This window comes from Gorilla gorilla, chromosome 7 (genome assembly GCF_029281585.2).
Source record: "Gorilla gorilla gorilla isolate KB3781 chromosome 7, NHGRI_mGorGor1-v2.1_pri, whole genome shotgun sequence".
Lineage (NCBI taxonomy): Eukaryota > Metazoa > Chordata > Mammalia > Primates > Hominidae > Gorilla > Gorilla gorilla.
The window spans coordinates 125,604,148-125,623,184 of NC_073231.2; the positions used below are offsets into that span (position 1 = coordinate 125,604,148).

At 37.2% G+C, this 19,037-nt stretch overlaps 1 protein-coding gene across 5 annotated transcripts in view; it reads right to left on the reverse strand.

The window, feature by feature from the left end:
• TAF2 (TATA-box binding protein associated factor 2) overlaps positions 1–19,037 on the reverse strand; it is a 98,277-nt gene that overhangs the window by 20,050 nt on the left and 59,190 nt on the right. For all 5 annotated transcript variants that reach the window (XM_055349247.2, XM_055349249.2, XM_055349248.2 and 2 more), the window contains 4 exons: positions 8,168–8,361; positions 6,344–6,483; positions 3,871–3,940; positions 1,808–1,917 (listed from right to left, as the gene is read on the reverse strand). In XM_055349247.2, coding sequence (XP_055205222.1) covers positions 1,808–1,917; positions 3,871–3,940; positions 6,344–6,483; positions 8,168–8,361 — 514 coding nt within the window. The remainder of the gene's footprint in view (positions 1–1,807; positions 1,918–3,870; positions 3,941–6,343; positions 6,484–8,167; positions 8,362–19,037) is intronic.

Genomic DNA, 19,037 nt, shown 5'->3' on the forward strand with positions numbered 1-19,037 from the left:
AAATAAACAGCATTCAATGACTTGAACAATTAATATTTTTATGTCATTCTTTAAAGTAATATGCCAGACACTAAAGGTCAATGTGGAAGCAACAGCTAAAATTTCCTTCATAATGATAAAGAGTCAAAGATACCATCTCCTCAATGAAGATCTGTTTCTTCAGAAATAAAAAAAACACTCAATTAGGCAAGACAAGCAAAAGTATTTAAGTCTTAAATAAAATATGGAGCCCCAGTAAAAATCTCCAATTCTTAGGTTTTAATTTTTTTAATGTATTTTAAAATTATTGTTATTTTGGCCTGTAATTCAGTATCTTACTTGAAGCTATAAAGGCAGGATCACATATATTCTGAATTTTGATACATATTCCTTTGGAAGAGGAAAATCATTTCTTTCAGTGTGGAAAAAAGCTACCACACCGCTAACCAAAGTCAGCCTGGTTCTAGCAACACCTGTCCCTCATTGCCCAGAGCATAAAATCTAAATTCCTGAGGCCCTTCGCATTTAGATCCTAATCTATCTTTCCAGATAATACTATTTTCTAAACACTCCTTCAGAACATAAGGCTTTTATATATAATTCTACTACCTAAAAATGTATTTATCCTGCTGGAAAACTTCTTTACATTCATCAAGAGTTACCTCAAATGCTACCTCTCCATGAACATTCTAGCATTCCAGACAGGGTTCATGACTCCTTTCTTTGGGTTCCCCAAATAGTTTGTTCTCTTTACTTTAGCAACTATCTCTTCATGTTATAATTTATCTGTTCCTATGTCTCTCTTTCCATTATACTTAGTTAATACACAGAAAACATAGCATAGTGACAAACAGAAAGTGCTCAAGAAAAAAACAGTGAATTAATATGTGAAACCTTTAAAAACGACTGCCCCTGGCAAATGAGATATTTTCAATTAAAAATAAACCTATTTATTTAAGAATCTTAAGCAACCATGGACAAAGACCATATAATGTAAAAGATCCTTGTCTTTAAAAATGTTTACTATCTTTCTGTGGAGCATTAATTTAAAAGCTGTCATGGGAATTGCAAAGAGCATTTTTGGAAACAACTGGGGAACTGTGAATATGGGCTATATACTGGGTGGGGTTTAATGATCATATTGTCGATATGTAGAATGACCTTATTCTCAGGAGTATATACTAAAGTATTTGGAAAGAGGGTAATGATCCCATTTATTTTAAAATGATTGAGAAACCAGGTATAAATATAATATAAAGAAAGAGAAGGAAAAGGAGATAAAGTAAATGGTAAAATTTTAACTGGTGAATCAAACTGAAAGTGTATGATTATGCATTGTATTATTCTTAAAATTTTTAAGCTTTAAAAATTTTAGAAACAAAATGCTGAAGATAAAAATATATGAAAAATTAAACTGTATGTTATTCTATATGCACTACCTGCCTCTGGAAGGATACACAAGAAATTGGTTACCTCTGGAAAAGGCCACTAGATGGCCAGGGAAAGACGTGAGACTTATTTTTTACTCCTTTGTAACTTTCTGAAATAATAATAATACTTTGCAGGCTCATGTTTACAGCACCTTAACCATTTGACACTTTCATACAAATAAATAGTTTTGTTTCCTCAACCACACTATGGAGTAAAGTGAGTATATCCTTAATAAATGTTATCACAGCCACCACTGTGAAGGTGTGATAGTCTATTTAAAAGAAAAAAAAAATCTCAACTTTTACCTTTAGTTCTAAATGCTATTGAATTGAAAATCTGTTGTAAAATCAAAATACTCTAATAATAATAAAAACAATTTAAATCCCTGCTCTCTCACCAGAATTCATAAGTTTCCAAAGTTGATCTACCAGGGCTTCATTGCATAAGGGAGACTCCATGTTCTTAGTAAATGGTGGGTTCTTAGTCAACATGTTGAGAATCTTATGCCTGAAAGATTAAAAAAAATTAAATTTTTGCTGACCTTTTACTGACAGATGCTATGAGTAGGAGACAACATAAACACTGAAAAATTATCTGTAGTTCCTCCTTCCTATTTTAACACTTTCTCTCTTAAATCTAGCTCTGTGTTTATTTAGTTTAATTTCCAAAGACATGATGTTATATCCTGAATATTTATTACTTGTTTTTTCACTAAAACACTCTGGGGTTTGGGTAAGAGAGTAATTAAAAAAAAATTCGGGTGGATTTGGTCTTTCTAAAATCACCTTACTGTGTGATGAGATCTTCTAAAACCTGATTCCACATAATCCTAACCAATCTTTCCCATCCCACTTTCTAAAATGAACATTCCACTCTGCTTAGATATATCTACAATGACTGGTCAGTAAGTATAAAAATCTTAACATGGAGCAAAAAAATCTACATATAGACCAAGAAGTCTGTATTTGAGATAATAAAATGAACATATATGTCATTACTGTATTTGTAAAACATGGAAATGTGCAGAAGTATTTTAAATATAAAGATTGTAAAAAGTTTTCCTTAAAACAAGCTGAGGTTGAGAAGAGTATCCTAAAAGAGGGTAACATTTAAACTCCGCTATTGGGAGTTTTTATCTCATATCAGAGGCTACCTGAACATATTATGGAGTTCTCTAAAATACAGGGCAACGCAATGAAAACAAAATTTGGAAAAGAAAACATCCACTGCTATGAGTAGAAGACACCATTAAGAGGCTAGAAAAAAGAAAGGAGAAGTAAGAAGAAACCTACCGCAGTAGTTTAGCATTTAACCAGCTCTAGGACCAAGTTTGAGAAATTACTAAGAGTAACTGCAATGCTTGGATGTAAGTGAGGAAGAAAGAAATTGGGTTGTAATTCTTATGGAGGTTAGCAAAACTTTAAAGAAGGTGAACTGGGGAAATTTTTACATTTAACTGACAGTAGTAAGACATTAAATTGGATTTGTAATTGAGAAAGAGAAGGGAGAAAAGTGAAACTGCTAGGTTGTAGTGTAAGTAATTTAACCCCTTTTGGCTGCAATTTAATGTCTATAAACCTAAAAGATGTAGATTCTAACATCCTCTTGTGCTTTGAAATTTAAGACTGTGTAAAATAAGACTAAGGAAGGATTATAAGAATAAAAGTGAAATGTAATTATAGAATGCAATTTACAGATATGTAATATAAATGGGGATATAAATCTTTATGGATATTTCATATCCATATTTTCATCTTTACATATAAACACAATTCCTCTCCTTCAGGCCTCATACTCTATTTCTAAGAGCCGATCAGTATTATAGGTAAATAACATATTTTAAAATGTGAGTTTGTTCTTTAGTGCATTTTAAGTTGTCATACTTTTAATTTGTTTGATGAAGAAAAGTGAAGTTTCTGTCTGGCTGCTTTCCAAGTCACCTAAATTACTCTAAATGCCAAGTAAGGTCTGCTAATAATTTTTTTTTTTTTTTTTTTTTTTAGCTGAGTGCGGTGGCTCACGCCTATAATCCTAGCACTTTGGGAGGCCCAAGGGGGTGGATAACATGAGGCCAGGAGTTCGAGACCAGCCTGGCCAACATGGCAAAACTCCGTCTCTACTAAAAATGCAAAAATTAGCCAGGTGTGGTGGCGCATGCCTGTAATCCCAGCCACCAGAGAGGTTGAAGCAAGAGAATCGCTTGAACCCAGGAGGCGGAGGTTGCAGTGAGCCAAGATCGTGCCACTGCACTCCAGCCTGGGCCACAGAGTGAGACTCCATCTCAAAAAAAAAACAAATAATTTTTATGTTGAAAATCAAATTTAAAAAGGACATGAATAAACGCAAAAGATATTCCCATATTTTCAAAAATCATAAACAAGCATTTTATGTGTAATCTGAAATTACTCAGTTCACTACAGGACTTACAAAGTATCATAGCATCATAGCACATAAACTAACCTTACATAGGGTACAGGGTCATTCTGAATCATATTAAGTAGCCATTGCAGTTCTTCATAACTTCTGTCCACTGAAAATAAAAGAAAATATATTTGTTGTTAATTACAACAAATTAAATAATGAATAATGAATGATAAGCAGGGAGTTTACATTTAATATTTAGGACTCTGCCTTAGCTGAGTTTTCAATCAGAGTTGAAGGTTATAGGTAAGCTCTTATATTTTTATGCAATGGCCACTTTGTAACTTTTATAAGTATCAAGCTATATATTAGAGCCAAGACATAAAGTTCCATCAATAATGTATTTTTTTACTAAAGTTCAAACCAATGGCAAGCATAACATAAAGCAAGTTGTAATTAAGAACCCTAAATTACAGATGATTAACTGGACAAAATCTGTTTAAATACAATTGTCTTCCTAGATGCTTAAATGATGGAGAGGTTTGACACTCAATGGTGTCTCAACTATATTATATAGTATAGTCCACTGTTTTTGCCCAAGTGGCTTCTTCCATTTAAGACTAAAGAACAGTTTTACTTTTCAAGCATAATATAAAAGGCAGTTACAAAAATAGTGCTATGAATATAGTTGACATAAAATGACTAGCTATTTCCATTCACCTTTTCAAACAAGTTTTGCTTTCATAATTTGAAAAGCTGTGTCTTCAGATTTTATTTGCAATACTTTTCATTTCTTCCATTTTCTAACTTGAGTACCAGTATTTAAATTTATAGTTTAACAAAACATGAAGTCTGAAGTCATAGTTCACATTTAGACACGGACAAAAGTGAAGTGTCACAATTAAATTACATCTATTAAAGTTTAGCATTCTTTTGAAAATCCTAAGATTAGTATTCTATTTCATTTAAGGTAGTACTAACTTATAAAATCTTACTCATATTTATGAGACATTAAAACTATTCATACATCTTGGGAAAGAAGACTGGCATCAATGACATATTTGGTGGATCTCAAAACTTGTCAAAACAGAAATGGAGACAGATATAGGATTACATTTTCTTTCATGCCAAAAAATACATTTAACAACAAAATCACTGTTTTTATAAATAATTATTTCTAACAGAAAAGGATATTTTAACCTTCAATAAAAAGGAAGCACAAATGACAGTCCTTTTTGAAGTTGGGTCAACACACAAGAATATACACATTATGCTGTTATTACCTTTTATTTTCTGACTGTAAACAAGTATTTCTACAGAAATTTACCAAAAATTACGAAGATGTAAGTATACTTTCCCCTACTTAAAAATGAACCAGTATCTACTGAAGAACTTCTCTCAGCCCTTCCTCTCCTTCCACAGTCAGACAAAAGTTTAGCATACTTTTAAGTTTTTTACTCCTCTCATATTTTAGTGCTAGAATCTGGAATTTTAGACTTAGATTATATTTCCATGTTTCTTCTATTTTCATATTTTTTAAAAATTATTTTTGAAATATGCATTACATTTTACAACCAGTTTAACAAATATTTAAGCTTAAGTATTTGACAGGCATAATTATTCATCACTAGTTCTTTCATTTCACATTTTCACCAGTCTTGAGTTATTATTTTGACTCACATCCAGGTCAGCTGAAAATTATCTTTGGGAGTTATGTTTTTAAGAATGTTACATAAGAGATGCAGCTTTAATTCTCCAAAGCTACATGAGCAACAACTTTGGCAAGGCAGAAAATCTTGGGTCATAATTTTCCCTAAAAATGACATAGCCATTTGTTCACTGTCTTTTGAATCTACATATTCTAAAGAATTCAGAGGCCACACTATTCTTTTGCCTTGTACAATAATCTGGTTCTGATAGTCCTAGAAACTCACACATTTTCCCTTAGCCTTAAAAATGAAAATTTCATCAGAAACTACTGTAGGTCTGCTTCATTTATGCCCCCCCAGAGTATTCTGTTGTTTCTTGGATTACAGCTTGTCTTCTACCTGCTCTATTCTTCACGACTTTTTAACATTTCCATCTCTGTATCTTTCTCCCCTAAATTAAAAAAAAAAAAGTGTATTCTTCCCTTAGCGATTTTTTGGCCTTATGTTTCTTCTATATTCATGATGCCTTGCCTAATTCCCCTCCTGAAGTTTGTGTTTATGTCTAGTCCTCTACTTTCACAGACACAAATTTTTATACAGGTGTGAGATGTTTTCTTGAATCCTCCTTAGAAATTTCTCAAAAATCTTATATTTCCTAAAATAACGTCCAATTAAAGCTACAGGATGAAAACTGACTTCTTGGAAAGGCTAAAGATATCTATAATTTTATTCCTTTCCCTCATTTATTAACTCTTATGTGAATTCTACATTTATCAAAGATGATTTCTAAATCACTAAGTCAAGAATTTAAAATTAAAATATCTGTGTTATACATATTACGAAAACCCCAACAACTAACACTGGCTTTAAAAAGTAAATAGTTCTTTCTAAAATGATATGAGCATGTATTTCTAAAGTATTACCTTTAGTATAATCAACAACTGCTTCCAAAGCTGCTATCCTAATGTCCACAAAGTGGCCATATTCAGCATAAGATTTAAAAAGAGCTGGATCACTTGGCACATGTCCATTCTTCTGAAGTACCCGTATGGCTCTCAAACAACTAGGGAAAAAAAATACGTATGTTAACTACTTTCACTGAGGTATTATGAATCAGTTTGTTTCCTAGGCATTAGAGAATCCTTTGTGGCAATCAATTTAAAAACTGATGTGATTTTAATCCACCTTCAATTTTGTAATAGAGTCACATGCCATATAAAAGACATCTTAGTCAATGATGAACTGCATATACAATGGTGGTCCAGTAAGCTAAAATTAATTTATCACTAAACAAAAAATATTTTTAATATGTTTAGTGTAGTCTAAGTCCACAGTGTTTATTATGTCTACTGTAGTGTACAATAATAATGTCCTATACCTTCACATTCACTCACTACTCACTCACTGATAAACCCACAGCAGTTTCCAGGCCTGCAAGCTCCATTTATCTTATGGTAAGTGTCCTATACAGGGGTAACATTTATTATCTTTTATACTGTATTTTTACCATAACTTTCATATGTTTGGATATGTTTAAATATATAAGTACTTACCATTGTGTTACCAATTACCCACAGTATTCAGTATAGTAACATGCTTTACAGCTTTATAGCCTAAGAGCAACAGAGCAACAGGCTATACCATAAAGCCTAGGTATACAGCAGGCTACACCATCTAGTTTGTGTAAATATATGCTATGACATTTGCATAAACAACAAAATTGCCTAAAGACTAATTTCTCAGAACATATCCCTGTTGTTAAGTGACATATAAGTATAATAAATTTTTGCAATGATAAAAATTCAAAATTAATATCTAAATTCTGTTAAAAGAAAACAAATTCCAGCCGGGTATGGTGGCTCACAACTATAATCCCAGCACTTTGGGAGGCCAAAGCAGGTGGATCACCTGAGGTCAGGAGTTCGAGACCTACCTGACTAACATGGTGAAACCCCGTCTCTACTGAAAATACAAAAATAGCCCGGCATGGTGGTGCATGCCTGTAATCCCAGCTATTCGGGAGGCTGAGGCAGGAGAATCACTGGAACCCAGGAGGTGGAGGTTGTGGTGAGCCAAGATTGCGCCACTGCACTCCAGCCTGGGGAACAAGAGCGAAACTTGGCTCAAAAAAAAAAAAAAAAAAAAAAAAGAAAACAACCCCAAAACTCAAAGTTTCAAGTGTCATTATACTTGTTACAGGAATAGTTTTAAGAAAAAGAAGTATTTAGCATAAAATATAAATATTTTATCCAAATGTTTTAGTAATATAGTTTGTTCACTATATAGAAAGTTAAAATTGTTTATGTTTGAATCAACTTTTAGCAAACTCTTAAATTGGCAGAACTGCATGATAGCCATATAAAGCTGGTAAAAGTGAAAAGTCATCTTAAAAAAAGGCTAACAATAGAGAATGTTTATATAAAATCCAACGAAATAAAAGAATATGCAGACATCAAAGCAATGCTTATGAAGAATTTGTGATGACATCAGAAAGTATGATATAAACAGAATACAAAACTACATATACAGTATAATCTCAAGTAATTAAAAATTTATGTAGTTAAAGAGAGAAAAAATTTAGAAGGACATTCTCCAAATACTAATAATTTATCTGTGGGTGGTAGAATCATACAGAATTTTAGTTTTCTCATTTTACTTTACTATATTTCCCAATTTTCTATAACAAAAATAAATTTCTTTTATAGTTATAAGAACATATAACTTTAAAGTAAGGAATTTAATCATACCTGACAGTGATGGTATGCCTGTAACTCGGAAGAAGTTTTTCCATATTCAAAAATCTGGTGATTTCTTCAAGAATGAGTCGCACATCAGGATTTAAGTTATCCAAAGTTCTAACTTCATTATTCACACTGACTGCAGGTGTAACAGAGTTGGCCAGGGCATCAATCATTTCTGCACGATAATAGTTATCTGAAAACTAGGCCAAAGAAAAATTAAGTGAAGATAACAAAATTAACTCTTCTGATCAAAATTAACAAAATAAAATTTGTATAATTACATTTTAGATAAAATAAAAATTTTCCCAAAACACAAGCAAGTCCTCTGGTAAACATTCAACTCCACCCTTTGCATATGGTCACTCTGAAAACAGTAAGAGATTCACTATAACGATACATTAGTTTACTGAATAGAAAACTAATGATAGAAAATAGGAGGAAAGCATAAAGAAACTGGAGGGTTAACGTAGGAGTTCTAGCCAGAGAAACAGAAAAGAGAAGAAAGCCATTAAAAAAAAAAACAAATCCTAATCTACATGGCAGTCAATTCTCATAGAAGCAATTTATTGAAAGGTGACCTGGATGTGGCTTGATTTATACTCAGCAAATCAGATGCTGTGGCCAGGGAAATTCAACATGGAGCAAGCAAATGAATTCTATCAGCATGCTGAGAATATTTTGTGATAACACAAACTGCCAAGAGACTGGAAGAAGACTACCTGCCCACTATTGACTTCTATTGTGGAGGCAGAAGCTCACATTGACACACATAATGCAGAGTCCCTAAACATTTTTATGTTCAAATACGGGGCAGGAAAAAAAGTAAGGCGCATACAAACAAACAACACCAAAGAAAAAATACCCCAAAAGTATTCTGTATAGATAAAGTTTTGCTTTCAGACCACTATAATGATTGAAATTTTAATTTCTATAGCTTCAGTTTACTGGAGCCACAGAAAACAATCATGTGACTTTGGGTAAATCTCTTAACTTTCATAAGCCTCAATCTTCTCACATGAAAACTGGGACAATAATAGTATTTAAGGCTGGGAGTGGTGGCTCACGCCTGTAATCCCAGCACTTTGGGAGGCCAAGGCCGGCAGAACACTTAAGGTCAGGAGTTCGAGACCAGCCTGGCCAACATGGTGAAACCCCATCTCTACTAAAAATACAAAAATTAGCCAGGTGTGGTGGCAGGCGCCTGTAGTCCCAGCTACTCGGAAGGCTGAGGCATGAGACTCACTTGAACCCAGGAGACGGAGGTTGCAGTGAGCCGAAATTGCACCACTGTACTCCAGCCTGGATGACAGAGCAGGACTCCGTCTCAAGTGAGCCGAGACTGCACCACTATACTCTATTTAGCCTGGGTGACAGAGCAAGACTCCATCTCAAGTGAGCCAAGATTGCACCACCGTACGCCAGCCTGGGTGACAGAGCAAGACTGTTTCAAATAATAATAATAATAGGCTGGGCGTGGTGGCTCACACCTGTAATCTCAGCACTTTGGGAAGCCAAGGCTGGCAGACCATGAGGTCAGGAGTTTGAGACCACCCTGACCAACATGGTGAAACCTCGTCTCTACTAAAAACACAAAAATTAGCAGGGTGTGGTGGCACACGCCTATAATCCCAGTTACTTGGGCGGCTAAAGCAGGAGAACTGCTTGAATCTGGGAGGTGGAGGTTGCAGTGAGCCGAGATTGTGCCACTGCACTCCAGCCTGGGTGAGAGAGCCAGACTCCATCTCAAAAAAAAATAAAATAAAATAAAATAAAAATACATAAATATAGTATTTATTTCAGCGGTCTGGTGGGGATATTAGATCATCTATGTTTTGGCATAAGGCATGGAACACACAAGAACTTATTATTAGTGTTACCTATTGTAGTTATTATTTGCATTTACGCTATCCTTAGTATTCTGAAGTACTAAGTCATATAAAACTACTTAATTTACAGCACCTAACTATAAAAACTGATTAGCCTTCTTTTCAAAATGAAAACACAGTGAGTCTTATGTGGTTCCACAACAATAATGAAGTATAAAATTTAATAATATGCCAGTGTGTGCCACACAAAATCATAAATGATGACAAGCATAATGGCATGCTGTAAAGTAACATGGTAATACTAAAAACACCACCACACAAATGGGTAGCAGGGCCTTACAGCACAATTCCCAGAATACATTTCCTGTGTAATTTTAGACTCTCAATTTCTGTGTCTTACTTTTGTCAAACAAGGGTTGACAAACACCTTCAACCACAGGAATAGGCACATTTCAAAGAATTTAAGATGAGTAAAATCACTATACAAAGTAGAAAGAAGTATAAAGGAATTAAATTATATAAATACTCCACAAAAAAAAGACGTAATGTATAAAACATCTTCCTCTTCCATTTGAATATAATGTGATTTGCTACCATCCTAAATTCTAATTTCTTCAAGTAAAGGAAATTCAAGTGTAGGGGAAAAAAGGAACACTAAAAATTAAGGCCAAAATAAACCAGCAGACTAGGAAGGAAAGAATCTTACCAAAATGTCTTTAATTTTTTATTAAAAAAATACGTATTTTAAATCCAGAAGACAGTAGGTCAGGTATAACAGTTCTCAAAGGAAATAAAATATCTGGTTGAGAGGAAATTTAAATCTAATTTATCTCCATTGTTGTGTTTTTGCTATTATACAATGTAATAAGTTCTGCGGGCTTTGTGATTAAAGGAGATAAATTAAATACTTCCTAAATAGTAGCCAGATAATGATTGAGAAAGTGACTGTGACACAGAGACACAATTAAATGAATACATAAATATAGGCATCTAGTACTTGTCAAGTGTTCTGGAGACACAGAGATAAGATGACTTCTTCAAGACAAGAACTATTTTATTTGCAAGCAAAACAGAAAAAAGAGTAAGAAGACAGGAAAAGTAATCAAATTGTTCCAGGAGTCAAGAAAACAAAACAAAACGAAACAATGCATCCTATCAGGAGGATACGCTGATCTTAGAAAAATAAGGAGTTTTTCAATAGGTAGAGGAAGGAGAAAGGCGCCCTTGGGTTAAGGAGACAACATTAACACAAGTACAAGAGGCATGAAAATGAGTATGTTAAAGGAAAAGTTATTGATGCAACTTCACGGTAAAGGGGTACAAAGCTGGAGGGGTGGACTAGGACCACCAACATTCAAAATGTTTTTGAATGCCATGCATAAACTTACTTATAAGCACTGGACAGTCTTTGAAGGTTTTTAAGAAGGGAATTTTTTTAAGGAGGAAAGAAATTCAGGTGAGCTCCATCACAAAGATTACTCTGGTTTAATTATAAAAATATTTTAAGAGGAAAGGTATTGGGATATTGAGCTAGGAATGATGATAATGTTGCAACTGCTAATGATAGGTAACATAACTGTAGGGATTCCTCTAAGTGCCTTACATATATTATCTTGCGTAATCTCCACAAAAACCCTATGAGATAGAGGTACTATTACTAACACGCTTTTTCTTAATAGATGAAGAAACTAAGACACTGAGATTAAGTAATTTGCTCAAGATGACACACCTTTTTCAGGAGTCCAGGGAAGAATAAAGGCCTGAACTAGGATGCTGAAATAGAAAAGACGATGTAGGTATCACAGCTGCTGAAAGGAAGAATCAAGTCTTATGCTTGGTGATATACACTACAACTATGATACTACATTCAATTTAACTTCACAAATAGATTCATTTTTACAACTTTATCTCAGCTAACCTACTTAGCGATTTAGGAATCTATTGTAATAAACTATTTCTATATTTCTTAATATTATCCCCACACATCAGTGGTTCTCAACACAATTCTGCCCATCAGACTTTCTGGCAATGTCTAGAGAGATTTCTGGATATCATAACTGAGGTAAGGGGTGCTACAAGCATTTAATGGGCAGAAGCCAGGGATACTGCTAAACATGCTGCTGTGTACAGGACAGCCCCACAACAAAGAATTATCCAACCCAAAATATTAGAGGTGCCATGATTGAGAAAACCTGTTATACATGAAAGAGTATGAATATTTTACATCATAAAGCTACAGCATGAATAAGGCTGGATAGTCTATGGAAGTTCTGCTTACCAGTGACGACTTATGGTGGCTCACACCTGTAATCCCAGCACTTTGGGAGGCTGAGGTGGGTGGATTACTTGAGGTCAGGAGTTTGAGACAAGCCTGGCCAAAACAGTGAAACCCTGTCTCCACTAAACATACAAAAATTAGCTGAGTGTGGTACAAAAATTAGCTGAGCGTGGTGGTGGATGCCTGTAATCCCAGCTACTCGGGAAGTTGAGGCAGGAGAATTGCTTGAACCCAGGAGGCAGAGGTTGCTGTGGGCCGAGATCACACCGCTGTACTCCAGCCTGGGCAGGAAAGCAAGACTCTCTCTCAAAAAAATAACAAAAAAAAGTTGCTGATGGAAGATACATGATATATGTAGGTATATAGTAACCTCTTCTGGAAAAGTATATAAATAGGGTAAAGAAGCACTCTCAAAATCATTAAAAAAAGTGTTACACATGCTTTCTGATTTACACACATACACATATGTGCACACACCTGCATATATCTTCTGATTCTGTAAGCCTCCACAAATTTAATTCATATGACACAGAACTGACAGCCACTTACTATAGGGGGATAAACAGGACTACCTTCCAATCTCATCAATTCTTATAACGTGATTGATATAACTTTGTGGAGGAAGAGTATCTAAAATGAAATAAAAATATAGATTAATATATTAACACTGAGGTTCCGGTTCAAGATGGTTGATTAGAAGTAGCTAGTGGGTGCCTCTCTCACAGACAGGAATCAAAGTAACAAGTAAATATGAACAATTCAACTATTATCATCTTAAGAGGGCATGCTGTAATTCATCAGAGAAGCGATGGGAATCATGTAAGGCAGAGGAGAGCAAAGCCCGGCAGCCTGCTGAACCAGGGCAAGTGTGGAGCTGGAAGAAGCTCCCGGATGTGGGGAAAGGATAAGTGAGTGAGAGATCCCTGGGGTTCCACACTCCTACTAAGAACTTTCACAATCCTAGCAGCAGGGAGCCGACACCTCTTGGCCCCTCAGGCTTCCAGTCTAATACAGTGAGCTGCCCGGAGACTGTAGAGACACTGCTGGAGTCTACGTGGAATCCCACAGGCTTTGGCCCCTGAGCAGTCAGGTGCCAGCTGCTACTGCCTCACCAGGGAAGGAGCAGGCAGGCCCGGCATTTTCACACAACCCAAAGACAGATACGGCAGCCACAGTACAGAGCAGCAGGCAGACCGCAGAATGTGAAGGAAGTCTGCTTCAGCTACTGTTTGCTAAACAGGTCCCTGCTTCTTCAGCGCTGGGTCCACAGTGCAGCCGCCCTGCCGCTGCATGTGTATTTTGGCTGTGGCCCAGTGTAGTGAGAGCCCAGCCCCAAGAAGCCAGGGACCTGCCCTTTGGCTCCTGCCGCAGCAGTTTTTGTCACCACAGGCCACCACAGATGCCACACTGCCACCTCGAGGCCAGGGAGAGAGGGGGAGGCTGAGCACGTTTGCATGTCCCCAACAGCGAAATACACCTCCACTCCTATAAAAGGGAAGTGCAATCGGGCCACGCATCCCACAGCTGCCAGCCTCCCTTGCTCCAGCTGAGGGAGTCCGCCTTCCTCAGCGAAAGAACAGCAGCACGGCCACCCTGCTCCCACCCAACCGTTTCAGCTGCCAGCTGGAGCCCTTCTGAGAGCCCATGCTGACAGGTCTGTGATCAACCCTGGGGTTCCCACCACCTGCGTATTCTGCCACCAACTCAGCTGTTACTGCCTGAGGCTTCCCATACACCATCGAGCAGGCCATTTACAGGCTCTGGGCTTGGAGGTTTGCCTCGTCCAGTCCACTACCTCCGGCTTTGTACCCCTTTACCATGAAGGTGCATCATTAACTTTTCTCTTCCTTTACACACTGCATTTTCATGCCTCTTGTACTTTTGTTAATGTGTTCTTAACCCCAGGGCACCGTTCTCCTTCCTCTACCTATTGAAAAACTCCTTATTTTTTCCTCTTGGTATTGATTTCTAATTTTATTCCACTGTGGTCTGAGAAGATACTTGATATGATTTCAGTTTTTTTGAATGTACTGAGACTTGCTTTCTGGCCAAGCATATGGTCAATTTGGGGGAATGTTCCACGTGCAGATGAGAAATACATATTCTGCAGTTGTTGGGTAGAATAATCTGTAAATGTCTATTAGGTCCATCGGGTCTGAGCTTAGGCTGACCCAGCCAGCTGACAGCACCACAGCTGACACCCACTTGCATGTGCCAAAAGATGGAGCCCCTCTCCCTCTCTGCTTCAATCAGCAGCATTACCACACTGGAGAACAGGAGAGCCACAAAGCTGTCTGTATTGGGCTGAGTGAGGAGTTCCAGCGTGAAACCACTCCAGTGGAGAGCCAGAGGAGAGGTGTCTTCTGCGGTTCTCAATCACACTATGGCCTGGAGACAGACGACAGTGTGCATCTGCATGGAGAGTTATGAGCCCCAGTACAGGAGTGTGACAGGGAAAGAGATCACATTTCTGCCTGTCTAAGACTTGGAGCTAGTGCAGCCCCCCTGCAGAGACTTCAGTGCATTTCACTAGGAGCTCCATCAGCCACCCCCATCAGGGCTGAAACAAAAAAGAGTACCACACAGTAAACAAAGATCAAGTACATACCCATCTGCTTTTACCACAGCTGGCTCTTACCTGGAAGCACCACCTACTGGCCTGTAGGCTGAACTGCATTACCCAACACAAACCCTAATAACAGAAATACACAGGGCTATAGAAGTACAGCCAAAAAAATACCCTACCCAATATACTGTATAGTCGCACCCTCAAGGTGGGAGGAGAGGAAGAGTCCCATCCAAACGAAAGTAAATTCAAAAATCAGAAGTGACAACAGCTACAGATGAGAAGGAATGAGCACAACTCCAGCAACACGAAGAAAGAGAATACTGTGACACACAAGCTCTCTTATCAGTGGATCCTAATGATTTCATTTCATCCTAGATGATTTCATTTCATCCTAAATGAAAACTTTGAAATGATGGATGAAGAATTCAAAATATGGATTGAAAGGAAGCCCAAAGAGACACAAGAGAAAGCTGAAAAGCAATACAAAGAAACCAGAAAAACAATTCAGGAGATGAAAGACCAGATAGATGTATTTTTAAAAGAGCAACAAACAGAACTTCCAGAAATGAAAAATTCACTTAAAGCACTTCAAAACACAGGTGAAAGCTTTAACAACATACTAGACCAAGCAGAAGAAAGAATTTCAGAGCTTGAAGACTGGTCTTTTGAATTAACCCAGTCAGAACTGTTTTTTTTTTTAGTCTCGCTCTTGTCCCCAGGCTGGAGTGAAGTGGCGCGATCTCGGCTCACTGCAACTTCCGCCTCCTGGGTTCAAGCGATTCTCCTGTCTCAGCCCCCCAAGTAGCTGGGACTACAGGCACGTGCCACCATGCCCGGCTAATTTTTTGTATTTTTAGTAGAGACGGGGTATCACCGTGTTAGACAGGATGGTCTCCATCTCCTGACCTCATGATCCGCCCATCTCAGCCTCCCAAAGTGCTGGGATTATTGGTGTGAGTCACTGCACACAGCCCCCAATTTTTTTTTTTTAAATGAACAAAGTCTTCAAGAAATATGGAATACATAAAGTGACCAAACCTGTAACTTATAGGCATTCCTGGGGCAGAAAAAAAAAAAGTAGGAAGTTTAGAAAGCATATTTGAGGAAATAATTCAGGAAAATTTCCCCAATCTCATTACAGTGATACATATCCAGACAAGAAATCCAGATAACAACTGGGAGATAATGATACAAGACAAACCTCACAAAAGCATATAGTGGCCAGACCACCCAAGGTCAACATAAAAGAACAAATCTTAAAAGCAGCTAGAAAGAAGTGTCAAATCACCTATAAAGGAAATCCCATCAGACTTAGCAGAAACCTTACAAGCAGGAAGAGATTGGGGGTCTATTTTTCATCTCTTTAAAGACAAAAATTGCCAGCCAAGAATTTTATATCCTGCCAAACCAAGCTTCATAAATGAAGGAAAAATAAAGCATTTCCCAGACAAGCAAATCAAGGGGAATTCATCACCACTAGACCAGACCTATAATAAATGCTCAAAGGAGTTCTAAATATAGAAATGAAAGGATGACGCTCACCAACATAAAAGCACATGCAAGCAGAAAGCTCACAGATCCTATAATTACACAATTAAGGCCCCAAGGCAACTACCCACAACACTATGACAGGAAGAAAACCTCACATTTCAATATTAACCTTGAACAGAAATGGCACAAATGCTCCACTTAAAAGATATAGAGTGGCCAGGTGCAGTGGCTCACGCCTGTAATCCTACCACTTTGGGAGACTGAGGGCGGACTGCCTGAACTCAGGAGTTCGAGACTAGCCTGGGCAACATGGTGAAAACCTGTCTCTACTAAAATACAAAAAATTAGCTGGGTCTGGTGGCATGCACGTGTAGTCCCAGCTACACAGGAAGCTGAGGCAGAAGAACTGCTTGAACCTGGGAGGTGGAGGTTGCAGTGAGCTGAGATCACGCCACTGCACTCCAGCCTGGGCGACAGAGTGAGACTCCGTCTCTTAAAAAAAAAAGATATAGAATGGCATGTTGGATAAAAAACAAGACACTACCATCTATTGCCTAGAAGAGACCCCCTCAATGACAAAAGACACCTACAGACTCAAAGTAAAGGGATGGAAAAAGATATACTACGCAAATGAAAAATAAAAGCAAGCAGGAGTAGCCATTCTTTTTTACTTTTTTGAGACAGGTTCTCGCTCTGTTGCCCAGGATGGAGTGCTGTGGTGCAACCTTGGCTCACTGCAACCTTCCCGTCCTGGGTTCAAGTGACTCTCCTGCCTCAGCCTCCTGAGTAGCTGGGATTACAAGCATGTGCGACCACACCTTGCTAATTTTTGTATTTTCAGTAGAGACGAGGTTTCACCATGTTGGCCAGGCTGATCTCGTACTCCTGACTTCAAGCAATCTGCCCTCCTCGACCTCCGAAAGTGCTGGGATTACAGGAATAAGCCACTGTGCCCGGCCAGGAGTAGCCATTCTTACATCAGATAAAATAGACTTTAAACTGACAATAGTAAAGAAAGAAAGAAGCAAAATGAAAGGCATTATATACTGACAAAGTTTAAAACAAAACCAAGATTTAATTTTATGCACACCCAACACTGGAGCACCCAGATTCATAAAACAACACCTACACCTAAGAAGAGATTGACAGCAATGCAATAATAGTGGTGGACTTCAACACCCCACTGAAAACACTAGATAGGTCATTGAGGCAGAAAGTCAACAAAGAAACTCTGGACTTAAACTAGAATCTAGACCAAATGGACCTAACAGACATTTACAGATCATTCTACCCACAACTGCAGAATATACGTTTTTCTCATTTGAACATGGAACATTCCCCCAAATTGACCACATGCTTGGCTAAAATGCAAAATCTCAATAAATTCAAAAAAATCAAAAATATCAAGTATCTTCTCAGACCACAGTAGAATAAAATTACAAATCAATATCAAGAGGAACTCTCAAAACTACATGAGCAAATGGAAACTGAACAACTTGATCCTGAATGACTTTTGGCTAAGCAATAAAATCAAGACAAATAAAAAAAAGAATGAAAACAGAGATACAACATACCAAAACCTCTTGGATACAGCAAAAGCAATGCTAAGAGTAAAGTTTATTGCATTGCACGCCTACATCAAAAAGAGAGATCTCAAATTAACAACCTACTTTGGATTGAACAAAGAAAATGTAGTCACAAAAAAGAACAAAATAGTCTTGTGCAGCAACATGACTGCAGTTGGAAGCCATTATCCTAAGTGAAATAACTTAGAAACAGGCAAATACCATATCCTCTCACTTGTAAGTGGGAACTAAACAATGGGAACACATGGACATAAAGAAGGAAATAATAGAAACTGGGAATTCCAAAAGAGCGGAGGCTAGGAGGGAAGCGAGGGTTGAAAAATTACCTATTGGGTACAACGGTTACTACTCGGGTAATGGGTACACTAGAAGTCCAAACCCAACTGTTAGGTAACATATCAATGTAACAAACCCACAGACCTACCCACCCCTTGAATCTAAAATAAATTTTTAAAAGATACACAATATAAAATAATAATATTAATTAAAATAAGGCCGGGTGTGGTGGCTCACGCTTGTAATCCTAGCACTTTGGGAGGCCAAGGTGGGCAGATCACCTGAGGTCAGGAGTTCGAGACCAGCCTGGCCAACATGGTGAAACCCCGTCTCTACTAAAAATACAAAAATTAGCTGGGCGTGGTGACAGACACCTATAATCCCAATTACTCAGGAGGCTGAGGCAGGAGAATCACTTGAACCCAGGAGGTGGAGGCTGCAGTGAGCCGAGATCATGCCACTGCACTCCAGTCTGGGTAACAAGAGAGCGACTCCATCTCAAATAATAATAATAATAATAACAATAATAATATTACTTAAAATAAGAAAATACAGGAAAAGCACTTATGGTACCAAGAATGTACTAAGCACTCAATAAGTGAACATCAGAATCAACATCATCATTATTGAAAAAGCAAGCTTGGATTTTCTCAAAAAAAAAAAAAAACCTATGGTTACCTTTCCTTAAAATTTTCCTTTTTTAAAAAGATAGGAGAAGAAATAATAGCAAAATTTAGCTACAAAATTAAACAGCACAATTACCTAATGAGTAGATTATTCTTTTTCAAATAGCATTGTGCTAAAGCTATTCTTATAATACACTACCATTTCTATTTATGTAAAAAAAAAA